This window comes from Myzus persicae, unplaced genomic scaffold (assembly GCF_001856785.1).
Source record: "Myzus persicae strain clone G006 unplaced genomic scaffold, MPER_G0061.0, whole genome shotgun sequence".
In the NCBI taxonomy this organism is placed as follows: domain Eukaryota; kingdom Metazoa; phylum Arthropoda; class Insecta; order Hemiptera; family Aphididae; genus Myzus; species Myzus persicae.
Window position 1 is genome coordinate 468,091 of NW_019101124.1, and position 27,220 is coordinate 495,310.

At 27.4% G+C, this 27,220-nt stretch overlaps 3 protein-coding genes across 7 annotated transcripts; all 3 read left to right on the plus strand.

The window, feature by feature from the left end:
* The first annotated feature begins 2,582 nt into the window (after positions 1-2,582).
* On the plus strand, positions 2,583-8,907 carry LOC111027794 (kinesin-like protein KIF11). Its single transcript, XM_022306227.1, has 18 exons — positions 2,583-2,653; positions 3,354-3,507; positions 3,569-3,724; positions 4,235-4,398; positions 4,482-4,625; positions 4,706-4,942; positions 5,007-5,199; positions 5,262-5,444; positions 5,702-5,868; positions 5,965-6,104; positions 6,163-6,275; positions 6,343-6,522; positions 7,064-7,222; positions 7,296-7,568; positions 7,673-7,846; positions 7,915-8,134; positions 8,199-8,401; positions 8,557-8,907. The coding sequence occupies exons 1-18, from the start codon at positions 2,583-2,585 to the stop codon at positions 8,623-8,625; spliced, it is 3,000 nt and encodes a 999-aa protein (XP_022161919.1). The 3' UTR covers positions 8,626-8,907.
* A 1,232-nt stretch (positions 8,908-10,139) lies between these two features.
* On the plus strand, positions 10,140-15,310 carry LOC111027795 (mothers against decapentaplegic homolog 4). Of its 4 annotated transcripts, none has more exons than XM_022306228.1 (13): positions 10,140-10,348; positions 10,958-11,100; positions 11,291-11,395; positions 11,640-11,814; positions 11,875-12,138; positions 12,314-12,454; positions 13,345-13,407; positions 13,474-13,608; positions 13,697-13,928; positions 14,027-14,195; positions 14,279-14,417; positions 14,497-14,627; positions 14,716-15,310. In XM_022306228.1, exons 1-13 carry the CDS (start codon positions 10,261-10,263, stop codon positions 14,791-14,793), a joined length of 1,863 nt encoding a protein of 620 aa, XP_022161920.1. In that variant the 5' UTR covers positions 10,140-10,260; the 3' UTR covers positions 14,794-15,310. The 4 variants fall into 4 exon arrangements, with proteins under 4 accessions (XP_022161920.1, XP_022161921.1, XP_022161923.1 ...); XM_022306229.1 differs by having other exon boundaries at positions 12,317-12,454; XM_022306230.1 differs by having other exon boundaries at positions 10,250-10,348; positions 10,962-11,100.
* Positions 15,311-18,308: 2,998 nt separating this feature from the next.
* LOC111027796 (small G protein signaling modulator 3 homolog) lies at positions 18,309-27,008 on the plus strand. 2 transcript variants are annotated; one of them, XM_022306233.1, is made up of 16 exons: positions 18,309-18,727; positions 18,980-19,206; positions 21,231-21,323; positions 21,909-22,063; positions 22,637-22,847; positions 23,241-23,371; positions 23,439-23,672; positions 24,245-24,339; positions 24,408-24,553; positions 24,621-24,730; positions 24,822-25,001; positions 25,658-25,768; positions 25,829-25,996; positions 26,215-26,357; positions 26,507-26,667; positions 26,727-27,008. In XM_022306233.1, the coding sequence occupies exons 1-16, from the start codon at positions 18,665-18,667 to the stop codon at positions 26,917-26,919; spliced, it is 2,421 nt and encodes an 806-aa protein (XP_022161925.1). In that variant the 5' UTR covers positions 18,309-18,664; the 3' UTR covers positions 26,920-27,008. The 2 variants fall into 2 exon arrangements, with proteins under 2 accessions (XP_022161925.1, XP_022161926.1); XM_022306234.1 differs by having other exon boundaries at positions 18,983-19,206; positions 26,727-27,007.
* Positions 27,009-27,220: the final 212 nt, after the last annotated feature.

Below are 27,220 nucleotides of genomic sequence, written 5' to 3' on the forward strand. Positions count from 1 at the left end.
ACAGCCATGGTATATAGTATATTATACTATATATAGTGCCTATATTATTGTACTACATATTATTAGTATTACTACCGTCTACTTCTAGACCTATTTTTAAGACACAAATTAATTACTCAAAATACGCTAATCAAAATAATCAAACACACTAATTATGTTGTTGCTGTGTTGGCCGTTGGGTGATGCGCGTGCACTGTCTAAAGGGTGACAGGTGGTTATCCTGACCAAACCGCGTTAGGCGGCTTCATCAAAATGTTGCTTTGCTTTGAGGTAGATTTTTTTCGGTGACTAGAACCTTTTCTAACTACACCTTTTCTCTGACAGCATGTAAGAAAGCCACAAGACCTACGATTTACGATCGTATAATATAGGGATACTTTTTTTGTCCGAGACAATGGTTTTATTGGGGTCTGGATATTTCCGATTTCTACGTGCGACAGCCTGGCCGTTTTTTATTTGTCTGTTAATTTTATTAAATTGGTATAATTATGTGTGAGCATATCTATCCAGGAGACACTTGAGTAGTCGCACAAAAAATGTGTATGATTATAAGATTGTTTACACTGTTTTTTTTTTTTTAACCGTCATAATATTAAGTATAAAAACTAAAAAGTCAATCTATATTATTATATAAAATTCTTTGTATGAATGTTTATTCGGATTTAACTCAAAATCTATCCAACGGATTTCGATGAATTTTTTTAAATATTCCTCATGACTCCAGAAATGTAATAGGCTATATTTTGTTCAAATTTTTTAATATATTTACTAACTTTTTAATAAATGTACATATTTACGTATAATTGCATGGGGTATTTCGGGTATTAAAGTGTTTATAAATGGTTGCTAATAGTTATAGGAGAAATATAAATATATTTAGTAGAAATTGGTTTTTTTTTGTTTGTTTGCTGGTTGCCAGTGGTTAAATCGGACAGATATGTTATAAGTTATAACTGTATAAGCAAGTATCAAATTTAATTTTTGCACATTTCCTACCAAGGTGGCTGATTTGCACTTTAACCTCTCATCGATGTGTCCGCAATCAAAAAATAAATAAATAAATAAAAATAAAACATGTTATGTATAGAGAGTAAGCATCAAACAGGGTTCGCAATCCACCATAGGTGGATTGCCTACCTGATAATGTAATGCTCGCATTATCACGAGCGAGTCTCATACTCTCATAATATAGAGTTGGCATTTTTAACGGACAACGAAGTGCAAGGGATCAGCTAGTATAATAATACAATAATGTTAATAATTAAATAGTTGCTGATAAAAATTTAAATGATTCAAATCTCGAAAAAATAACCAAAAATCCAATGTGCAAATTTGTTTATTTATATATTTGTTTTTCTGCTCCCGTAAAAATTGTTCCTTTTCCTATTTATTTTTCGATGGATTCTTTGATTTGCTTTGTAATTTTATGTATGGTTTCAAAAAAGAGTGGCAATAGAATAAAAATATTTTGATGTCCCAAGTGACAAAATGCATTTAATTTTGAGTGAAAACTTTCGCAACTGTTGGGGGTCCGACTAGTGCTTGCTGAAAAATATGTGAATTGTCTAAAAAAATATTAAAAGCATGGCTAGTGGCAAAAATAGGATTTTGAAACAGTAATTGTTTATTGTTAGGCTAACAATATTATTGGTCATTAGAACCGTATAAATTAAGTTTAAACGCGAGATCTACTTTAGTCTATGGTTGAAACAATTATTGCTTAAGTTAATTAATATAAATGTCAGAACAACATATTGTAACTCTATGGAACACAATGTGCAGTATTGTGTACGGTACGGCATGCATTAATATTCATTGTACAGCGTAATACATTGTAATACTCTATATTAGTATATTACTCATGGTCTGCGGACTAAATAGAATGTATTTGAGACTTTGAGAGACTATCTTTAGACCACGAACTAAGATATAATATCTTAGTTCGTGCTCTAGACTATACTATGTCTTCGCCTAAAACATAGATGGCGTTGATTGTAGTGCACCCTTCAAGGGAAAAACATTTGGTTTTTAGGGTCAAATTATTCATTACCGGACCATTGCAGCATAGTCTGTGATATTATATAAATAAAAGTTATACACTTTTGACTAATTAAATTTACAAATTATCTTTGGAACAACTAAGTATTTTGAGTAACAAAAGATATAGTAATCATTATCGGATTCGGATAACGGCTTTTATGTTTTATTAGCCATGATAATTTTTAAACAATATGGCGGAAAATTATTGTAAACTGTGATTGCATAATGAGTGTTGGTTGGTTGTTAAATATTTGTTTACAAAATTCAAGTCTTAACGGTCAAGATTTGGCAAGGATCATGCTCGTGCAGTCATGCTCACTACAACTGACTGTAGTCGCTTGATCACTGACTGTAGAGGATTATTAATTTCAAATGTCGTCGTCGGTTAAGTTCGAATCGTGTTGTGTTAAGTGAATTGTGTTTGTGTAAACTCTTAACTGTAAAATTGACTCAAATTCATAACTTGTAACTGTTACAACTCATTTTTTATAATAATTTCACACGTATTTTTACTTGATTGTTTTTTTGGAAAACATTTGACAATGGCAGACCATTTTCTTCAGAAAAAAAATTCATCAAATGAAAAACCGATTGAAGTTTTCGTCAGAGTGAGGTATAAATATAACATAACACATTTATTCAATTTTTCGTAAAAATTATGTACCTATATATAATAAGGAATAATTTTTATAAGTAACCCCTAAATTTTGTCTAAATAAAAAACTTATTATGATAAACAATTTAAAATATAGGTTGCATTAATCCATTAATGGTACTCCACTCACCAACAGTCTAGGTACAAAAAAATAATAAATAGGTACCGAAAAATACATTTGAAATTAAATTAAAAAATTATTTTAAGTGTAGATTTATATGATTGCCCAACCATAATTTATGTATAATAATTTTAATTCGTTTTTGTTACACATTTTCAATTTGTTTTCAACACTAAATAAAACCAGGCGGAAACCACTTGTAGTTGAATTTTTTAAAAATGAGAAGGATGGAGTATGTACCTATAGGTACATAATAAAACAAATTTAGGATAATAGTTTAGATTATATGCCTTAGACAATCAACATACTTATATTTTTAATATTGTCAATCAAGAATAATAGTGGGTAATTAAGATATAAAATAAAATGTCTATTATATGTACCTATAGCATTATGATACCTACAAAGTATTGCATAGGAGCGAAATGAGACTTCTTATTTGCTTAAATTACTAACTTAACATGAATATATTTGATATAAATTATTTAGTTATATGTACACTATAAATTATTAATTGTGTGTTTCATATTTTAAAAGGCCTATGAATGATGCAGATAAAAGTAAAGGCTTACCTGTTGTGGATGTTTCATCTAACCATAAAGAAATTATAGTAACAGAAAAAACAGTTTTAGCTGATCGTCGTACTAAAACATTCCATTTTGATAAAGTTTTTGGACAAAATTCAAAACAAGTATTTATACTTTGTTATTTATTTATTAACCTGCTATAATTTTTATATTATTTCTGCATAGGTTGATGTTTATAATGTAGTTGTATACCCATTAATTAAAGAAGTATTGGATGGCTACAATTGTACAGTATTTGCGTATGGACAAACTGGAACAGGAAAGACTTTTACCATGGAAGGTGATAGGTTAAATGGACAATCATCAATATCTTGGAATACGGTATATTATATGTTAATTATATAAGCATTTGTATTAAACAAAAAAATGGAATGAATTCTATTTAACCGGATTTTTACTACATTTAATTTTTAGTTAATATTAAAGAAAATTTACATACTATAAAATGTGTTGAGGAGATTCTAAACTGCACGAGCGGAGTGTTTTTTTTCATATTTTTATTTTATTATGAGTTATCAGTACTTGAATTATTCATCGAATTTAAAATTTATTTTACTTGTTTTGAAATAATCATGAAAACAGTGTTTTTAAGCATAGTTTATATTCTCCTGTACAAATTTGATAGAATATAAATTGCCATAAATAAACTGTAGTAAGCATCAGGTACTTAGGTTTTCTTTGTTATGCTTGTGTAAGACAGGCTCAACACATGTGGGTGTAGCGTCCTCTTATTAAAATGGCAATGTACCATGACAATTTTTTCCTATATTTGTATTGTGATGGTAATGCTCATTTTTAATAAATCTACACTTATTATCAACATTATTTCAGGACCCAATTTCAGGGATTATTCCACGAGCTTTAAGTCATATGTTTGATGAACTTCGACTCTTGCAAGTTGAACATACTGTTAGAGCATCGTTTTTGGAACTTTATAATGAAGACATTTTCGATCTTCTTTCTTGTACAGAAGAACCGTCTAATAAATCTCTTAGGTAAAAAAAAAAAACAATAAAATGTAATTATTTTAATATCTATTTCAAAATGTATGCAATTATGTATTTATATTTAAATACAGGATTTTTGAAGAAAAAAAAGGTTCAGTAATTGTACGTGGCTTAGAAGAAGTTATTGTCAGTAACAAAAATGAAGTTTATAAGTTACTAGAAAAGGGATCAAAAAGACGACAAACAGCTGCAACATTAATGAATACTCAGTCTAGGTAAAATTATATTATTTAAATTTTTATTTATACTCTACATTGTGTAATTTTATTATACTTATGGTTGTATTAATTTTTAGTCGTTCACATACAATATTTACCATAACTGTTCATATAAAAGAATCAACTATTGAGAATGAAGATATTGTCAGAGTTGGAAAATTAAATCTTGTAGACTTGGCTGGTAGTGAAAATATTGGACGATCTGGTGCAATTGATAGACGAGCTTGTGAAGCTGGTAACATCAATAAATCTTTACTTACACTTGGTCGCTGTATTACATCGCTTGTGGAACAAACTCCTCATGTCCCATACAGGTGAAGAAATTTAGTTAAATGTTTATGACAATAAATTTTAATATCAAAAAAAATTTATTTCCAGGGAATCAAAACTTACTCGATTGTTGCAAGATTCTTTAGGAGGTAAAACTAAAACATCTATTATTGCTACTATATCCCCATCACATTGTAATTTGGAAGAAACTATGAGCACATTAGATTATGCTTCTAGGGCAAAGAGCATAAAAAATAAGCCAGAAGTTAATCAGAAATTTACAAAAAAAGCTTTAATCCGGGTATGAATTTCCTTACAAATTGTAATATTAAATATGTTAATTGAAATAATTAATTATTTTAGGAATATACTGATGAAATAGAAAAACTTAAGCGAGATTTAGTTGCCACTAGAGATAAAAATGGTGTTTATGTAGCTGAAGAAAATTACAATGACATGGTGTTGAGATTAGAAAAAAATGAAGTAGACATCTGTGAAAAAATTGCTACTATCAGAGCTGTTAATGAAGAATTAAATAAAAAAGAAGTATGCTTCTGAAAGTTATTATCTATTAAATAATTAAATTATATGTGTCAATATTAGAACCCTGCAGTTTCATTATTTTCAAAGCTTTTTGAGTTCACTGTTAACTATTGAACTACTCAACTACAAAAAATTAATACTCAAAACTTAACTCAACAACAAAAAAAAAAACAATTTGCTCCCAACTAGTCATTTTATTATAATACAAGGTCTTATAGTTTCAATACATTTTTGATAATAATCTGATTTTATATTTGAAGGAAATAATGCGGGAATTAAAAGTTGATTTAATACGAACAATGGATGAACGTGACAGAAGAGACAGTCTTATTGTTAAACTTGACAAAGAAGCAACAAACTTAAGGTCTTTAGCTGAAAATTATGAAAATGACATGAAATTGCTTCATGATAAAATAGACCGCACTATGTAAGTTAAATTTGTTAATTTTCATTAATTTATCTATTTTACGTACATTTATCCTTGATATTGATAATTTCAATATATATTTTTTAAATTATCTAGTGATGTGGAAAAAACAAATGAATCAGCCATTGAGAAGTTACGGAATCGAGTAATGGAAACAAATATTTCATTTTCAAAGACCTTAACATTATTTGAAAGTAAAAATAGAGAATATTTAGATACACAAGAAAAACTCAGTGGTAACATATTTCTTTTTAAAGTTTTAATGAATTTACTTTAGACAACCATTTATTTTAGACGACATGCTTAGTCAAAATACTTCAATCAAAAATAATCTACAAGTAGTTATGAATCAGATCAATAATAATAACGATGCAACTGTGAATATTTTCTCCAATATGAAAAAACAAGTAATTTTTTGATAAAATTACTTAATAGAAAATGATTATTCCTGATATTACACATTATTTTAATTAGGTAATGGGCATATTGAATCAAGGAGAAACTGGAAAAAATAAAATAGATCAAACAATACTTAATTTACTAAAGGAAATGGAACTTTTGGAAGCCAAAATAATGGAAAAATCAGAAACAATAATTAATGTTACTACATCCATGGATTTATACCATGATGCAATTTCAAATCACATAAATGAGGTACTTTATGATAAACGAATTAAATACCTAATATATAGTTAAAAATATTCCACAAATTTATGAACATATTTTTATACCTAAATCTTAGAAGGGAAATTATTCATTCCATAGAAAATCAAAAAACTGTTGATTTTAATTTTAGTTTTTTTTGTTTCTAAGACTTAAAACTGTTTTAATTATTTAGATCTGTAGCATCAAACTGAAAGTACCAGTGTTTAATTTTTTCTTACTTGTTTTAATGCGAAATCCCGAAAAAAATGAAGATGTAATTTATTCTATTATAATTATTATAATATAAGTAACTTTTTTAATCTAGGTATTACAAATATTGTACATATTGATTATTGTTTGACAAATTTTTAATTTTTAATTTTATTTTTAAAGATATATATGTTAATTGCGGGCTGCAAGGGTTTGAGACCACTGGTTTAAATGAATGCACAATTAGATAAAAATATATTTAAAATAAAAGTTAATATTATTTTATTGTTGAATAGGAAATTATTTAATTTGATATAATTTACTGAAAATGTTATTTTAGACAAAATCTTACAACAAAAATATGAATGATGTGCTATGTGAAATTAAGTATCGTTTGACTACTCAAGAGGCTTTTAATAAATCCATTGAAAACCTTTATATTAATCGTTTGAAAAAATGCTATGAATCTATGGATATAGAAAAACAAGAAACATTAAAAGTAAAGTTGTGACCCTTTTTTAAAAATAATAAATATATTTAAACAATTTATAATAAATGTTAAATATTTTTAGAAAATCCAAAAAATCAAGGACCAGTTTTTTAACTATACTTTACAATGTCAACAATTCAATACTCAATTCTTAGAAAATATTCAAAATGCTGAAGAGACAAAAAAATATGATGAAATAAATTTAGAATTCAATACACAAAATAATGAAATATCAGAAATGTTCACAAACCAAGATAAGGGAATTAAAGATTTGGTACCATGTGTACTAACTTTAGAAAGAATACATTTACAAAACTCTAATTTGCTCGAACCAATTGAACACCATACAAATGAGGTAGTTAAAATATTTATCTATTATATAATTTTGGTTTTAATTTGTAGATAAAAGATAGTTTCTTCTTTATTACCTATATTGTGAAATATTTTGTTTCTCTAAAGAGCCGTATAACAATGAACACCATAAGTGATGGAGCACAATTGAAAACTTTATCAGAGAAGTGTAGTAGTAACAAGGATGAACTTACAAAAATTTCAACAACAATAAATAAAGAATTAAATCATTTGACTCAAGAAATAAAAACTCATGTGGAAACTGCCAATGATAACATTTTGGTAATGTATTTAAATATTATACTTGTAGAGTAAACAAATTTCAATTTTTTTTTATTTTAATTATTCAGAACACAACAAATAGTGTGTCCGAAACACTTCTGGATGCTAAAAAAACAATAGATGATTTTGGAAATATTTCAAAAGAATTTCACACAAGTTTTTCAGTTCTCAGAGAAAAACAGGACGATAGTTTGGGTACAGGCAGCTTATGTGTTAAAGAAGAATTCTTCAGACAAGAAACAAATATAAATATGTTTATGAACGAATCTAAACAATGCACGCCATTAGGTATGAATTTTGAATGAAAAATAATTTATTATAATACAATTATATTTTAAACAATTTATAATAGGAGAAACGCCAAAAAGAAAACACTTTGACACTCCAGATTTGGTTAACACGACATTGAGACGTGATATTATTCAAAAATATTTAGTTGATTTTAGTGAACCTGCAATAAATTCTATACCTTCATCTATAAGTTCTAGCGTGCAATCCCTAGATGGATCTGAATCCAATTTACCATCTAAAGAAAATAGCCCTAAGGTTTTAAAGGTAAAAAATTTATCAAAATGTCATGACAATTAATAATTTATTTTAAGTTTTATCATTTGGGTATATTATATTGTATAGTATACATTCAATGGTATTATATTTTTTCATTTAAAAACCTTATTTGAATTTACAATAATGCAACATTTATGTTTCAGAAACACGAAAAGAAAACAGAAAACCAGAATAACAGAAAAACTAACAAAATATTATCAGAACGAAATTAAATTTTTACTTGGGTCTTGTAAAGTCTTTGAGATGACATTTTCACAGATCAAAATTAAATTTTAATTTACATGTTTATTTTTCAGTGTTATAATTTTAAGTACTTGTTGCTTTTTACTTATAATACAATTTTTATTTTTTATTTTGATTATGTACTATACTTTTTTTGTTAAAAAAAATTATACTTATTTCGTTCAAAAAATGTATACTTTTTTGTCATTATGTATCGTGTACAGAATTTGGTTTGTTGCTTTATTTATTGAAGAAAAAATATTTTTAGCTTACTATTTTATGATATTTTCATATTAAATTGTTAATTTAGCTTAGTTTACTGATTTTTTTTTATTTATAAAAACAATGATTAAAAAGTATTTAAATATTAGTTATTTTTGTGTTGTTAATCATAAATATCCTAACACTGAGTTGTGACCATGTTCTTAAACTTAAATTTGCTCATTATTAATATTGTATTGTGATTGCAGTATCTGTTTGGACTTTTTTTCTATAACGCGACATTTTTAATTTAGTATCCACCCACCAATTGTTCCCGTGTTGATGTAGATGACTGCTCCCGCCATCAAACCCAATATTTGAAAATTGAAATGATTAACAAATGTCATTATGATAATCATTCCCACTTTTACATAAAGCATCGCGTCATAAAATTATTATTCGCACCTCCACCAAGTTGCAGTAATTCTAAATATTTCCTACTAAGAGATGAGATTAGTTCTTAACGTTCACTTTTCAAATAGGGGCTGGCAGTGGAGCAAATGCTATTGCTAAGTTCTGGTCAAGGATAAATCCCTTTCGGCCAAATTTGCTTTACAAAGTAACTTTTTCATATGTAAATAATGTATATTAGAGTATATTGTAGGGCGGTGATGGTAAATACTTAATATGAAATTGTGGTATTTAAAACTAAAGTTCAGATCATCGATACCCCGATTTCCAAACTATTATGTTGATGATTTTAGTACCTATATAATTATATAAACATAAGTGTTCTGTAATTTTTTATATTTACCCGGGTTAGAGTTAGAATAATAAAATAAAAGTTAAGCTCAAACAAAATATTTAATATTTTTTTTCGTGAGGTAGGTAGGTTACTTTTCACTGTTCAAAAGGTTATTTTTCAACTTCAATAACCACCTACGTATATATATATATATATATCGTAAGCAAAATAATTTCTGCATAATATTTTTAACATCCCCCCCCCCCCAGAAGAAACCAATTGATTTTGTTTACGCACAGCCCTTAGGCCCAAACGATAGTTCAGTTGCCGGAATGCCATTCTGGTGGAAGTAGATTATTTTCACACCGAAGACGGGATTTGTTTAAACAATACACCCATGAGCATTGGCAAAAAACGAAAATACGAGGCTGACACTTCACCTGTTCACCAGTAGATTTTCGTAAATACGCGCGCCGACTCCCGAGCCAATTGCGTTTGGGAAACCCTTGACGAAAACACGCCCATCAGAGGTATAATAATATAACACAAACCGACCACAACATTGACAACAACCCAATGTTGGTGTTGCGAATTTTTGGCGATTGGGAGTTATCTGATATATTCTTTGTTGTTTTTATTTAATTCCGTGGTACGATTAATTAATTTCGAAAACCGTCAAATGGAAACCGACGCGCACATGATGTCACAACAGTATGCACAAGCTCCTCAACCAACACCAATACAACACCCGCCAGCTCCTCAACCAAGTACGTTCTATTGCCTATAATTGGTCTAGTCCGTTCTGTTCGAGGTGGTGATCGTCGGTGTTGACTTGATAGGACTAGAATCTACCTACACGCCATACGGCGCCTGGGGGACGCGATCGAGGACTTATGTGTGCACAATCGCTGGGTGGGGGGGCATCATGCGTACGAGCTGTCGTCCCGTCAATGGTCTGGACACTCGGAGGTATTGCAGACGAACGGGTCTGTGATCGCTGATATTCTGTTGGAATCAGTCGTTGGTCAAAATGTTTGCAAATCTATACAAAATACCTAACCTATAAAATTTTAATTCGTACTTCTAAGTACGAATGAATAATAATAGTAAAAATACATAGGTATTTATCGCTATAAATTATAATAAAACATTAAGTCCCTTGCGGAGTTATCCGACCACAGGCCTTAGACCAACTGTGACTAAGTGCCTGCAGTCCTGAATAGTTTCGTCGTTTTCATTATCATTTTTCTGTTTTCAACTTACTACGCTTAATCATATATCAAAAGGAATGTTTTTTAGGAATTTAACTATCATATTATATTCTGGAGTAGTTGTATTTTTACATCATAGTACCTAGTTTATTTTCTTAATTTAAGCCAGAGAAATGCAACAAACCACTGCACCAACATCAGCTGATGCCTGTTTGAGTATAGTACACAGTTTAATGTGCCATCGACAGGGATGGGAAAGCGAAGGATTTGCCAAACGAGCCATTGAGTCACTGGTTAAAAAGTTAAAGGTAACTATTTAATGGACAATTAAAGTTAAGTTCTGCGATTACTTGAGCTGCCTAATAAATATTGTAAATTTTAGTACATGAGATCTTATCTACATATTCTATTATGATAATATTCACTTATATTTACATAATACATATATTTCTATGATTGTATAGCTTATAAATAATAAATGTTTTACTTATTACCTAGGAAAAAAGAGATGAATTAGATAGTCTTATTCTAGCTATAACCACAAATGGTTCACATCCGAGAAAATGTGTTACAATTCAAAGAACATTAGATGGACGATTACAGGTGAGTAATTACTGATTATATTTAAATCATTTGATTTTTGAGAATTGTACAGATACATAATTGTGTTTATTTCTACATTTTATTAAATAGTTATTTGTTATTAGCAGAACCAAAATGTACTTGGTATTTACAGTTTCTATATTTCTAATTAATACTTCAGAAATTAAATATGTCAAACATTAATTAAGTACATATTATACAAATAGTGATTATTATTTATAGTCAACATTTTATTTTGTTATAGGTTGCTGGGCGTAAAGGTTTTCCACATGTTATATACGCAAGAATCTGGCGATGGCCAGATTTACATAAAAATGAACTCAAGCACTTAAAGTACTGTCAGTATGCTTTTGACTTAAAATGTGATTCTGTGTGTGTTAATCCTTATCATTATGAACGAGTTGTATCACCAGGCATAGGTAAATAATAATTATTTACTTATATATTATGATTATTTATTAAGTCTAGTAACTGTTTAGATTTAAGTGGTCTAACACTGCAAAGTGGTACATCTACTAATGGTTCTGGCCGAATAATTGGCTTAAGAGATGAGTATACAGCTGGTGGGGGAGGAATGTCTCCCTCGCCACCTGGTTCTAGTCAAGTTAGCAGTTCCAATATGGACAGTGATGTATCTGGAAACAGCCCAGCTGTGACTGTACAACATCACTTACCTCCTTTATATCACCAACAAAATTCAGCCACTGATGTATCTCAACAACCAACTGTCCCTCAAGCTGCTGGTAAGAATTAACTATGAAAATATATTTAAATTCATAAAATATAAACTGCATGGTATTGACAGGTTAATATTTTCTATATTTCCAAATATTAAGTATTGAGATGAATCATTTTATGTTTTAGAATTGTTTTATAGTTTTGCATGTGTAGTTATTAGTAGAACATAATTGTTTGTAGGAGATATTGGTATGTTTCGACCTACACTACAGCAGCAACAACGTCCTAGTCATCAAATTGGTATAAATTCTCAAGTACAGGTTAAGACTGAATCATGTAACAATTGGATGCCGGGTACACCATCACACATACCCCCCAATAGTAAGTTTACTTGGGTTCTGAAATGCCCTAATAAAATATGATATTAATACAATTTATGAAAGATAATTATTATTCGTATTAAGATTTAAGATACAATTTTGGACATATTTTAAAAATGTTGTCTGTTTATCATTTACATTATCTTTAGTATATAATCAAATATTTAATGATATAATTTGCTATGATATAACTGCTTATATTATATGCTTAAACACTAAGTATCATCACTTAATTCAGATTTTGACAAAGAATTCAATAAAAAGCCAAAGCTTAATGTATATTCTTATAAATATTCGATAATCTTGGATGTCCACAATGACATAAAAATGTAAAGTACTGCAATTTTCCTTTATTTAATTTTTTCTAATATTTTTTTTTTTACAAACATTCTATCTGTTTGATTTATTTATAAAATAGTTTTCAATTTAAAATTAAAAATATGTTTGAATGCTTTATTTATTAAGAAAAATATTCCTTAAAATATTAGTTACATCTTTTCTCTTACTCATTTGTATTTTATGATTTTATTTTTAGTCAATTAATATTGTTTATCACATCTTCATTAAGTATAAAAAGTCAGCAAAACAAAATGAAAAATAATTTTTCTTACAGTTTTTAATTCATATTTTCTAATTTGCTTACATTATTTATCCTGTTGAATGTTTTGTATCATTATTTATTTTTGTAGTCAATAGTAAATAGTAAATATTAAAACGTAGTTTAAATGTACAACATAAAGCTTTTGAATTTACATATCTACATAATATTGAAAATATATGACTATTAAACTTTTTAGTTATGTATTGCACTTTTGTGCCCAGTAAGGGTTGATTAATAACTTTTGCTAATTTTATAAATAAGTACTAATTTATAACCTTTTTCTGTTATAGGACCACCAAACATGCCATTACAAAATCCCAGTATGTTCCCAGGACAAGAGGAAGAAAATTTATGTAATTATATTTTTATAACACAATTATTTTTAATAAACTGAGTAATATTTTTTATTTAACATACAGTACCTAGTCAAACAATGACACCTCATGATTATCAAGGACCTGCCACCCCGATGCCTGGCACAACAACAGGTAATCGGCCAGTACAAAGCACACTTACTTATACACATTCAATGCAACCACCACATCCAACATTTTGTGAGTAAATTTAATATCTATCCTTTTAGACTTTTAGAGTTATATTATATTTAAATATCTCTTGAATGTAATTGTATTATTTTTCTAGGGGGGGTGTCTGAAATGGGACTGAGTGGTTTATTATCATCTCAGCCAGCTCCTGAGTATTGGTGTTCAATTGCTTACTTTGAATTAGATACTCAAGTTGGAGAAACATTTAAGGTTACGTCTACTTGCCCTCATGTCACCGTTGATGGTTATGTTGATCCCTCTGGAAGTAATCGATTTTGTTTAGGAGCTCTTAGTAATGTTCATAGAACAGAACAAAGTGAAAAAGCTAGGTAAAAATAATTAACAATATTACTTATTAGTGTAAGCTTGTAATTTACAACATTAAAATTTTTTTGTTAATATTAATAAATAATAATGATTTTTACAGATTGCATATTGGGAAAGGTATCCAACTAGATCTGATTGGAGAAGGAGATGTATGGTTAAAATGTCAGAGTGATCATTCAGTTTTTGTGCAGTCATATTATTTAGATAGAGAAGCTGGTCGAGCACCAGGAGATGCAGTCCATAAAATTTATCCTCATGCATACATTAAAGTATGTTAAATACATTTTGATAACTGAAATATAATAAATGATTTTTGCTTTTATTGATATAATAAGTGTTTTAAATTATTTAGGTTTTTGATCTTAGACAGTGTTATCGACAAATGCATCAACAAGCCGAAAAAGCTCAAAATGCAGCTGCTGCACAAGCAGCTGCAGTCGCAGGACACCTTGCAGGACCACATAGTGTGGGAGGTATTGCTCCAGCTATAAGTATGTTATTCTGTTATTCACTACATGTATTACAGCCAATCATAGAATTGATTCTTATAATTGTAAACTTGTGTTGAAGGCTTGAGTGCTGCAGCAGGTATTGGAGTAGACGATTTAAGAAGATTGTGCATATTAAGATTAAGTTTTGTAAAAGGTTGGGGTCCCGACTATCGACGAAGTAGCATTAAAGAGACTCCATGCTGGATAGAAGTATGTAATTCTAAAATAATATTAAATTTAGTGTGACAATATAGTAATATAACAAATAACTTAAATTTGCATTTACAATTATTTAAAGGTTCATTTACATCGAGCATTACAACTTTTGGATGAAGTGTTACACTCAATGCAAATAGATGGTCCATCAAGAGCTTGACTTAACCAGAAACTCAAAATGTTCAAACGTAGTAACTAATAAGTTATGTTTAAGAAAAAATGGTTACTTGTTGTTTGGTAAAACAACATTGATTTTTCATGTTTTTGTGTTTATCAAACATCACATGTTTTACTACTAAGGGCCTTTGTAAAAATTGTTCAGTTTTTCCTGTATACATTTATTTTGTTTATTTTTTTTAACATAATAACTGTTTATAATCAAACGAGTCCTAAATATTTTTAAATTTCATAAATATCTAAGGCTACAATAAACATCTACCTAAAGTGTAAAGGAACAGGTTTCCATTAATATGAGTTATGACTATATATTTATTTACCTACAACTTAATTTTGAGCCATTGTTTTATTTTAATTTATTTTATTTTACTAAAAAGCAAATATAAAGATATTTTATACTTGTATTTAAATACTCAATCCTATGTTGCTTGTTACATTTATAGAAACCAGTATTTTTTCTATTTATAAATTTTGACGACTTAGAAAGTTAAAAAAAATTTAAAAAGAAAGTAATTTTTAGATTTATTATTATTTCTCTATACCTCAAAATAAAATGTTATTGCTCTATAAACCTTGGGCATTTAATACAACTTAATTTCCCAACTACCTCAACCCCCTTTATTATATATACAAATTATAAATGCATAGTATAAACGTGTAGTAATATACTGCCAATCATGCTCCATTTTTATATTTCTTTAAAAACACTCAACTAACTAACTACACTAACTAAAATTACTTGAATTTACTTATTGTTTATCATTTTATTTTTTTCAAAAAAAAAGGTATCAAATATATCTTATTTTATGGATATATATTAATCTTAAGCAATATTAAATTAATTGTTTTAAAAGCATAATATCCAACTTTTCACCCTTATAAAATACAAATAATTTTAGTTTGATAATATTGACTACACAAATTTCTCATAGTTTCATACTAAAACAGAATCAGCTTAATATATTTCTCAAGAAAATTTCAAATATTATTAGAATATTTATTATTTGCGAAGAACATATTCATCATATACTATACAATTATTTAATGTATTATACATTATAAAATATAACTTTTTTTAGTTAAAACCAAATTTAAAAAAAAATCATAGATAATAGATTTAAAAAAATAGTGAGATTGAGACAGGGCTTTATGATAGTAGTTAAATTATTTAAAACAATTTATTTTACAAAGCTCTGATTTTTAAAATAAAATTATGAGTTTGCAGAATTATAAGAAATTTATCTATTTTTAAAGAAATAAAAATGTAGAGCAGGACTTACAGTCTATATTCTATATAAATATATATTGTACTTATTTATATTTTAAAATGTATATCTGTATTTATAATTATTGACAGTTAAGAAAAAAATTACTACTAATGTATGTTGTAAGACGTGAATTGTTTATTATTTAATATCAAGTGTTCAAACATTTAAATGTTAATATTACTCTCTATATGTATAATTATAAAAAACATACTGTGTATAGTTTATTGTGTACTTATTATAATAATTTTATTGTACACTTAAAATAATGTAAAAGTTGAATATTTTTAAATTTTTTTTTCTACTGATACGGTTACCAAAACATTTATTTCTGCAGAAAATTATTTTTCAATATGTAAATGTAAAATGTTTTTATATTGATGCGGAAGTCTATTTTTATTGTTTTTGCACTTTTTATTTTACAATTTTGTTAAGCTCTACAATAGATAATTGATTTTTAATATATTATATAAATATACATAATATCCTGTATTCAAAAGTATACTTTTTATATTAATGTGATAATTGGTATTATTTTCATTAAAAATCCAATATATGCGAAAAAAATGTAGTATAGATTATTTAGAATGAAGATTCATAATAAAAATAATTTTATAATAAAATATTGACCTTCTTTTATGCATCCCATTGTCAATTCTATCAGAAGCTCCAAAAATTTGTCATGCCTATGACAATTTTCATTGGTTAATAAATTGTTGGAGGATTTTTTGTTAGTACTTGTTGGTAGGGGTAATCGGTGAAACTGAAAAGACTAGGGAAAAAGGACAAGGACAACAATTCAAAAATTTTAAATATATTATATTAATTGAATAAAACAAAACAAAACAATTATTTTTAATCACCGGTAACTGCAAACGTGTAAAAAATGTTTTAAGTCTAATTGTCTATATTATATTCATATAAATGTTTCATTTTCATTCCTACACAAAATATTTTATAAATCATTTGACACTTAAATTTAATAAAAAAATTAATAAATTATCATATTTTATAAATTGGTCATTGGTAAAAGTTTGATTTTTTAAAAATACCCTTTTTCTCATAATTGTGTACTATTTATTTTAATTTTTAAATTGGTAAAATGGGAAAGTTTGCCCTCTTTGCTATACAGTATACCAGTAAGTATCAAATGTACCTAATCATTAAGACATTAATTAATATTATATTTTTACGATAAATTTATATTGATATTATAGGAATTTATTTTATAGTATGATCTACAATATAAAATGTTTTTGGAAACAGTATAAACTATGAACAACTAATAAGAAACCTTATATTAAATTTTCCGCCTTAAAAATGTTACATTTGACACATTTTGTCAAAATTTGAACTTCAAATATAAAACAAATCTGAACTGCATCAAATACCTTCAATATTTTTAATCATAGTAAAAATTAATAATGAAGCTTTATTTTTGAGCCTTTCGCTCAGTTAAAAAATGTTATCTATATTTATAAGAAAAAACTAAAAAAACTTAAAATTTTAAATGTCTATAAATAACTCAAAAACAGTTAAATTTTTATCGTGTGTAGAAAATGTATGCTATATTGTATCTGTTGCAGACTAATCTGTGGTAATTATATTTTTTCATGTATTTTTCTGCCACAATTTTAAATCATTACAAAACAAAATCATTGAAAATAAAATGTATTGCTTATAACTTATAAATATGTATTATATTTTATAGTGCTTACCACAGACTAAGATGTATATATATTTATATCTTAGTCCGTCGGCAGTGCTTACTATTTTTTATATCGTTATCAATGGTTCTACTTGTTTGAATGACGACATAATATTATTATTTTTAAAACTTCGTATTCTTATGTAGAAAATTTGTCTGTGAATTTCAATTAAAAATCGTATTTAGAATAAGTGGCAAACCACTTAACATTAGACAGTATGACGTATATTCGTAGGTATAGAAGCATTTCAGATGGTGGATCAGGATCAACGATTTTAATGTAAAAAATGATCCCGACCACGGTGGATTAACATTTAACATACTGCGAGGAATCACCACAGGGCACAGAATACCTAACCTAACCCTCGATTTCAGATACATTATTAGGTATTCGTGGTTTCAAGAAGAATAGAATATTCTAGATATCACGGTTTCGCCTATTCCGTAGTATCAGAGTGACTACAATAGTACAATATCATATTTGATATCACCTAAAAAACAATATACGGCCCCAGAATATATTATGATAGGTCTCTACTATCAGTCCATCAGATGAGTTGGTGTGGTGTGAGTGGGCAGCTGCTGGTGCTGCACTAGTACACTACTGCAGTTATATTATTATTTATTTTTCTATAGATGCATCGTAAACGAATACCTATTGTTTGTACACAGATATAATAATATAATCGTTAATCAGAAATTAATAAATTGTATGTGTTCATACATACATAAGCCCTGTTAGTTATTAGCTGTTATAGACTAAAGGGAAAATATGTATCTGGACTTAGATAATTTATTGTGTTAGATTCCTGCTACCGTTAGATCTCAACATATGTTACCGTTTATTTCCTGTATAGAAATTATATTCCAAAGTTTGAAAAATGGATTTAAAACAATTATTTTTGACACGATCACATGACGGGTACTTGGGCAAGGAGGATAATGTAAGTAATTCAATATATTATGTGTGATTGTTATGCTTATTGTTTTAGTATCATAAAATTATATCAAATCAAGTTATTGTATAAAAGGTTTACTATTAATTGATGTATGGGACATATTTTGAAAGTTTAATACATGTACTTTTTTAGTTAATCTAGTACATTATTATTATTTGTTCAGGTAGATACCTTCTTAATTAAATTTAACATCATTAAATTTATTATTTTTGAATATCTAGTTATGTTTATGTTTAGCAGGTTCGGATTGAAACTGCTCTGGAAACAGAAGATGAAGAAGACAATGACCTTATTAATGAAGAATTGAAAAATGCACTTGCTTTAGATAATTTGAAAGAATGGGGCAACAATATTAAACTTACCAAAGGGAAACCATTTTCTGGTCTAACCCCTTCTATGTGGCCAGAGGATATTGTTGTTGGTTATACTCAATATGACAATACATCTCCACCGAGTCATCAATGGTAACTTCTAATTAATTATATAAACTTAAAATACCCAAGAAAATTGAAAAAAAAAATTAATATCAAGCATAAATTATTCATATTTATTATTTCACTGAATATGTGTATTTTACTAAATGTATTATAATGATTAAAGTTAAATAATTTGAAAAATAGATGCTGAATAACAAAACTAATATTTATTTAAGTACCAAATTTATTTTTGTCTCAAAAAAAGATAAAATATCTCAGTTGACATTTGAATTTCCAAGCAGAGTGATGAGTGTAACGATTTTAAAATGATGTATCTTTATTCTTTATCTGTCATCAACTTAAAAAGTAAAATGTTACTTTTTTTAAAATTACCAGAAAACCAAAATTAAATTAATAACAAACCGATTTACCTAAAACTAGTATTTGACAAAATTGATTTTGTTTTTTTGATGTAACTCAGTCATTCAGTGACAAAAAACTTCAGATTCTTAAAAATTTTACCCGATGTTTTTATTAGCGTTTTCTATATGTGATAAAAATTTAACTGTTTTTGAGTTAATTATAGACGTTTAAAATTATAAGTTTTTTTAGGTTTTTTAAAAAAAATATTGATAAAAATTGTTTAGCAGAGTCAAAAGGCTCAAAAATAAAGCTTCCTCATGAGTTTTTACCATAGTTATTTAAAAATATTCAAGATATGATGTAGACAAGATTTTTTTATATTTGAAGTTAGATATTTGGACAAAATGTGTCAAATGTTAAATTTGTATGGCTAAAAATGCAACATAAGGTTTCTTATTAGTAGTTCATAGTTCATACTGTTTCCAAAAACATTTATACTGATACTATATTATGAATGGACCCATGTCCTGATAATTTTAAGCACATACTACCAACAAGTTTATATTAGTCGAATGAATTACACATGTGCAAAGATAAATATTGGTTATTTATCTATTTGAATAAATATTTATAAATATAAATCAATGAGTGACCAAGCATCAAATACATTGACTTGTTCTGTGTGAGATGGACCTGTCCAGACGTGTACTAAAGAGGGAATAACCACCCCTCTGAAATTTTTAGGAAGAATTAATTTCTTAGGAGATATTTTTTTGGTCAATAATAACCCCTTATGGCTTATAACACCCTTACACCAAAATTCAGATCTAAGTACACCTTATCTATAATATAATATGTTCTAAGTTCTTTACATTCAATGGAATTTTAAATTCAATGTTTCTTGCAAAAATTAATTCAACCTACTGTATTAGTAATAGCATTGATTTTATGATAGGCAAATAACCCACGGTATACAGGTTTTCAGGCGATTAAAACTATATTGTTAGCCAGTATGCTTTATTGCTTTGTGCCACAAGATTGACGGCAGTGACTGTTACGAAGCCCCATTTCTCCCACTTTGTGCCATTCAGTGTAGAGCTGTGGCTTGCCAACCATTAACGATTGTGATCGTGCAACGTCAATATATCGAATAAGTGAAGAATGCGGATTTGAATGTGAATTGGTCGGTACACAGGTTTCTCTTGTAGTATGTTTAAGTTTGCTGTATCCATTTACATGCTTAATGCAAACTGAACCAGATGCTGGCAGCATAATTTTAATCGCCAAAAACCATTTTACCTGTCTATTATTAAATCAGTGCTAATAATAAAATGAATTACTTTAATAGTAATGTAAATATACCATAAAATATACTTAGTAATATAGGCTATCAGACCATCTTAGCTCAGAACAGTTTGCAGTGTGGGTTCTTACTTTCTCCCTTTTTTAATTTATATTTTGAAATTTGTATAAGTACCTAAGAAGATTGTACAAAATCATATTGTTTTTGTCCATTGTATATATTTTGTTTGTACAATTTTAAACAGTAGATATTGAAATGTGTTTGTTTAAAATCAAGCATATACCAGTATACCCTCAAATATACCACTAGTCTACTACACATTGCAGTAAAATATTCATTACTTCAAATTCATTTATTTATAAAATATTTATATAGGCATTTAATATGTTAATACATTTATTTTAAGGTTTGATGAATTTGGTTTTCGTGTTGACAATCACAATGATTTTTCAAAGGAATGCATATTAGCAGATGATATATATGAAGATCCTCAACACAGGTACTATTTATTAAATCAATGTATTATATATAATTCAACCATTCTCTATAGGGGTCTTGTCTTTAAGAGATATTGAGCTTTGAAGTGGAACAATGAATGTATTGATTTTACAATGTGTTTGTTCCAAGAATTAGGTGTCACCTACCTAGAAGACCTTTTTTCTTCAGTTCTTCTTTATTACCTTTATTATCATTTTTTGCCATACTCTACATCAATCTTCTTTTCGTGATTTCCTTCACATTCATAGACACAAATAGAGAACTTTTAAAGGGAAGGGGGGATAGAATTATATCAGCAGCACAGACTCTGATAATTAATATTTAAAAGTAAAATTTAATTTAAAAACTGGAAGGGCTACGCCTCCCAACCCCCTTAATTGTGCCTATGCTCGCAATGCATAGCTGTTTAAATAAATGTTATAGTTCTTCATTGCGTAGTCCAGACTATAAGTCATAAATATTTTAATTTTTTAAAATTTTAGGTATGGCTCTGATCTTAGGAGAGTTCCAACTCCAAAATAGCTTTTAATTTGTATTTTATTTTTGATACCTCTGTAATGATTTTCATTTTGAAATATTCCAACAGAAATCAATGGATCACTTACTTTGAAAATGTGTACATAAAAGAATTGTCAGAAAAAGAAAAAATAACTTTGAAACCTCATTCAGAAACATTGCAGTCAATGGTTCGTCAAGGTATACCTCATTCACTTAGACCACAATTATGGATGAGGTTTTCTGGTAATAAATATTGTTATATGTTCTTAGGGTGATGTAACAATTGTTTTTTCTGTCTTACTAACACAACATTCCAAATTTCAAATTTTATTTTATTTTTTATTTTTTTTATTTTATTTTTTTTTACAAGACATTTACAATCTATTCGTAGAACATAAGTAAATTTGATAAGAGTAATAAGCATGAAAAATATGACGGAAGAAGCCACCCATTGATGACACTACCTATTTTGTTTCAGTTTAGTAAGGGGATTTTCTAGAATTTATGCATTTAGCAGGTCACGAAACCAGTTACATTTAAGACGTCTAGCGGGATTGCCGAAATTAAATTTTATAAACTATAAATTATCCAGGACCTCGCTTAGGTTTTTATTGATATTTTAATTTTGAAATTCATGGAAATTAATTACATTTTAAAATTGTCAATTCATTTTTAAAATAACAGAGTAAAATAGATTCATTTGATTGTACAATTTAAAGTGTTATATGTTAGTAAGACGAAAGCAATTCATGTAGTACAATCTTCTCTTAAAATGTCTATTTTTTCATACCTAATTAACTTTTTTTTACAATTTAGGCGCATATTTAAAAAAAGAATCTCATAGTGTTAATTACAAGGAGATAGTAAGATCATCAAATAATGATACTTTGGTTTCATCAAAACAAATTGAAAAAGATCTCTTGCGTACCATGCCTAGTCATGTTTGTTTTAATAATCTCCAGAGTACTGGAATCCCAAGATTACGAAGAGTATTGCGATCACTAGCCTGGCTCTACCCTGATATTGGGTAATTTATACCAATTCATTAAACAGGATGTATAGAATGTGTTCTAGCGGGCAGTGACCGGCTAGCATCATAGAAATATAACAAAAATTGTTCCAAAAACCCTTAAAAGAACTCTATCTCTTTTACTTTTTTTTTTTTAAGTCACTATGCCTATTGTACATCTTTCAAATCTATTAAACCTTTTTGGGAAGATAGATTTTTGTTATGTTATTTTTATTATTTTTTTTTTTTTTCAAAAGACATGTAACAATTAACTACAATTAAGTTTAAAAAATAGCCTCCCCCTTTTAAATGTTTTTAGTTATATAATCATATGGTGCTGCCATCACTACTCACTTTCCTGAAGAACCCATTGTATAATATTAACATATAATTATGTTATCGCCGATGTAGTTATTGCCAAGGAACCAGTATGATTGTGGCATCGCTCTTACTTATTCTTGAAGAGGAAGAATCATTTTGGGTAATGTGTGCAATTGTTGAAGATTTATTGCCTGCATTATACTATACTACAACATTAATAGGTACCATATTGGAACAATAAAATTGTGCATTTTTAATTTATAACAATTAATGTTTATTTTATTGAAGGTGTAAAAGCAGATCAACAAGTGTTACAAACTGTTTTAGGAAATTGTTTACCAGGAATTTGTCAACTTTTGCGGTTACATGATATAGAGTTGAGTTTAATCACAGTTAACTGGTTTTTGACATTATTTTCCAATGTTGTCAACTTCAAAGTTTTATTAAGAATTTGGGATTTATTATTCTTTGAGGGGTCGATTATTCTTTTCCAAATTACAATTGGCCTTCTAAAATCTAAAGGTAAATATCATTTTCTATTATCTGATGACTAATAGATAATAACAAAGGCTCGGATTTGAATGAATTTGCTATCCAATTTATTTAATGGTTTTATATGCATACTATTCTTACACATTTTTTTTCATTTACAGGTTGTCTTTAACCTATATTATCTAGAAACATAAAAAAGCTCTTGTTTTTAAAATTTTGTTTCAAATTGAATCACACATCTAATGAATGAAATCATTTTTTTTTTTTAATATTCATAATTCTATTGATATAAAAATAAAAGATTACTTTTAATTCATTTTTAATGATATTTTGTTAGAACATTAAAATCTGAGCTCTATTAATAACTTATCGTTTAAGTTATTATTTTGTAGTATTATAACAGCAATTATTATTTGTATTGAAATTTGAATTTTATACCTAATTTTAAATTGATGTCACATATAAACTTATAAGTTTTGGAATACCAAATATTCATATTTGAATTATTAGATTATTTTTATTTACAATGTAATATATATTATACACATAAGTTTCATATTTCATTCAAAACTACTTAATTAATTATAAATTATAATTTGTAGAACCATTATTGAAAACGCTTGATAATTCTGCTGATATATTCAATGCATTATCTAATATACCAGGAAATATTTCCAATATCAAAGAATTATTTGAAGTAAATATCAATTGATAAATCTTTTTTTCTTTTTTTTATTGTTAAAATTTTGATTATCAATTACTTAGGTGTGTTTTGAAGTATGTCCAGAAATTACTAATGAAAAAATTGAAGCTTATCGGAGACGATACTTGGGATATTTAATGGCTGATGGAGGAGCCTTAGTTCCAAACATAAATTCTTCAACAAATCTTCCCAAACAACATCTCAATAGGTTAGACATTATTTTTGCTTTTTTAAATAAGTAATACATTTTTTGTGTTTTCTAATATTGTTACCAGAAGACAAATTCGAAAATCTAGATCTTTAATGCAAGTGTTGCTTTTTGGTGATGAAATTAATGAAGACAATTCTAAAGTTATATTGAAATGCAAAAATATTCGTCAAACTGGTTTGTCAAAATCATTTATAATAATAGTATATAATTAAATATTTAAATGCAATATAGTTACTAATCATTACAATTAAAATTATTGATTTAGAATTTTTAGTTGACTTGAGAGAAGCAATAATGCAAGTATCTCGGCATTTTGTGTTTGTTGATCCTAAACTTAACAATCTCTCTTTAAAACCAGACTATACTAAAGAAAGTCACTCAAAAGATTTAGAAACATATGCAAATGTATCAAGAAATAAAAAGAGGAGAGCTAAAGCACTTTTAGGTGAATATTTATATTATTATTCAATAAAAATATTTTAAATATTGATAGCTTATTTTACCACCCACAAAAAATTTAAAATACAAAAATTACTACGGACATAAGATCGCTATTTAATTTAAACCATATTAAAAACGAAATAATTGAATTTGAAATAGTTTTGTGGATAGATATTATACTTAGGGACTTCTAGAGTTAGAATGCTATTTTTTTTTTAGAATTCAGTAAATAACAAGCCAGATCAAATAAAAATCCTATTTCGAATATAAAAAATTTCAATCCAAAATTGTATTCTGTATGTTTTTTTATAATTTAAGGCTTTTACATATAAGTGAATATTTATGTATTATATTTATGCATCATCCATATTTGTAGTGCTTTTTCTTCTTACTATTCTGCAAAATGTTATTTTGTGAGGTATGCCACATTAGCTCCTTTCCATTAATCACCACCGATATTAAATTGTATGTAATTTATTGTGATTTTATCATGCAAATCATATTTAATGTCCCAGATATTAATTAGCTTTAAATTTGATAATGGTCAATTCATAGTAAACTGAACTTGGAATTTCACAATAGACCATGACTAGGATAGCCTATGACCTCCTGTCAATCATATATAATATATACGTCATTATAATTGTGTGTTAATTTTAGATTTTGAAAGACACGATGATGATGAATTAGGGTTTCGAAAGAATGATATTATTACAATTATTAGCCGTAAAGATGAACATTGTTGGGTTGGAGAATTAAATAGCTTGAGAGGTAAGTAACTAGTATAAAGTAATTTATAAAATAAAAAAAAACATACAATAAACTCAACAGGGTGGTTTCCTGCAAAATTTGTTGAACTTTTGGATGAAAGAAGTAAACAATACAGTATAGCCGGAGATGATTCAATATCAGAAACGATTACAGATTTGGTTAGAGGAACTCTTTGTCCAGCTATTAAACAAGTTCTTGAACATGGAATGAAACGGCCATCATTTTTGGGTAAATAAATGTTATGCTCTAAATGCTTTGACTCAAACTTGATAGTTATTATAATAACGTATTACCTAATTATTAACATTTTTTGTACTAAAAATGCACCAACTCCAATGCCCTTAATAATATTTCTATAATCAAATTCTAATATAATGTGTGTGATAGTTTTACTCAAATCATAAATATTAATTATTAGTTATTTAATAAAATATAAATTTACTTAGGTGGTCCATGTCATCCATGGTTATTTATTGAAGAAGCAGCAATGACCGAAGTTGAAAGGGATTATAGCTCTGTGTATAGCAGATTAATGTTATGTAAAACGTATAGGTTAGATGAAGATGGCAAAGTATTAACTCCTGAAGAAGTAATTATGTGTTTTATTTTACTGAATATAATTTTAAATAATTAATTGGTCATATATAATGTTTGGATTAATAATCTTTACTTTCAAAATATTTGTTTAATTAAAAATATTAAATACTTCATAAAAATAATTTAAATGTTTATTTTTAGCTTTTATATAGATGTATTCAATGTATAAATCAAAGTCATGATGCTGCCGGTTGTCAAATGGATGTAAAATTAAGAAGTCTTGTTTGTCTTGGTCTTAATGAACAAGTGTTACATCTATGGTTAGAGCTGTTGTGTTGCTCAGATCAAGTTGTTAAGAAATGGTGATGATTTTAATTGCACAAAATTAAAAATGTTTTTAATAATTATTTTATATATTTAGGTATCAACCGTGGAGTTTTGTTTGCAGTCCAGGATGGGTGCAAGTGAAATGCGAGTTAAGAGTCTTATCACAATTTCCATTTAATTTGAATCCAGATTGGGAACTACCTCCAAAAAAAGAAAATACTCAGACGTTAAAAGCAGGTGTTAGAGATATGTTAGTGAAACATCATTTATTTAGTTGGGATCTGTAATAGTATTTAATTCCACTGTATGGCAAATACATAATTTAATATGTATTTTAAGTTCTAAAATGTTAATTTTCATTTGTATTCCTTATAATTATTTATTTATTTATTGTTGTATTTTCCATTTATTTTATTGAATCTTTTATTTGTGTGGCTGTGAATTTTATTTACAAATATTATAATTACGTATTAATATATTCATGTTTGTAAGTTTTTTAATTTTAAAATGCATTAAATTACATTACAAATAATTTTCTCATCATTATGGACTGTTGAATGAAATAGGTTAATTGCAAACTATTAAATT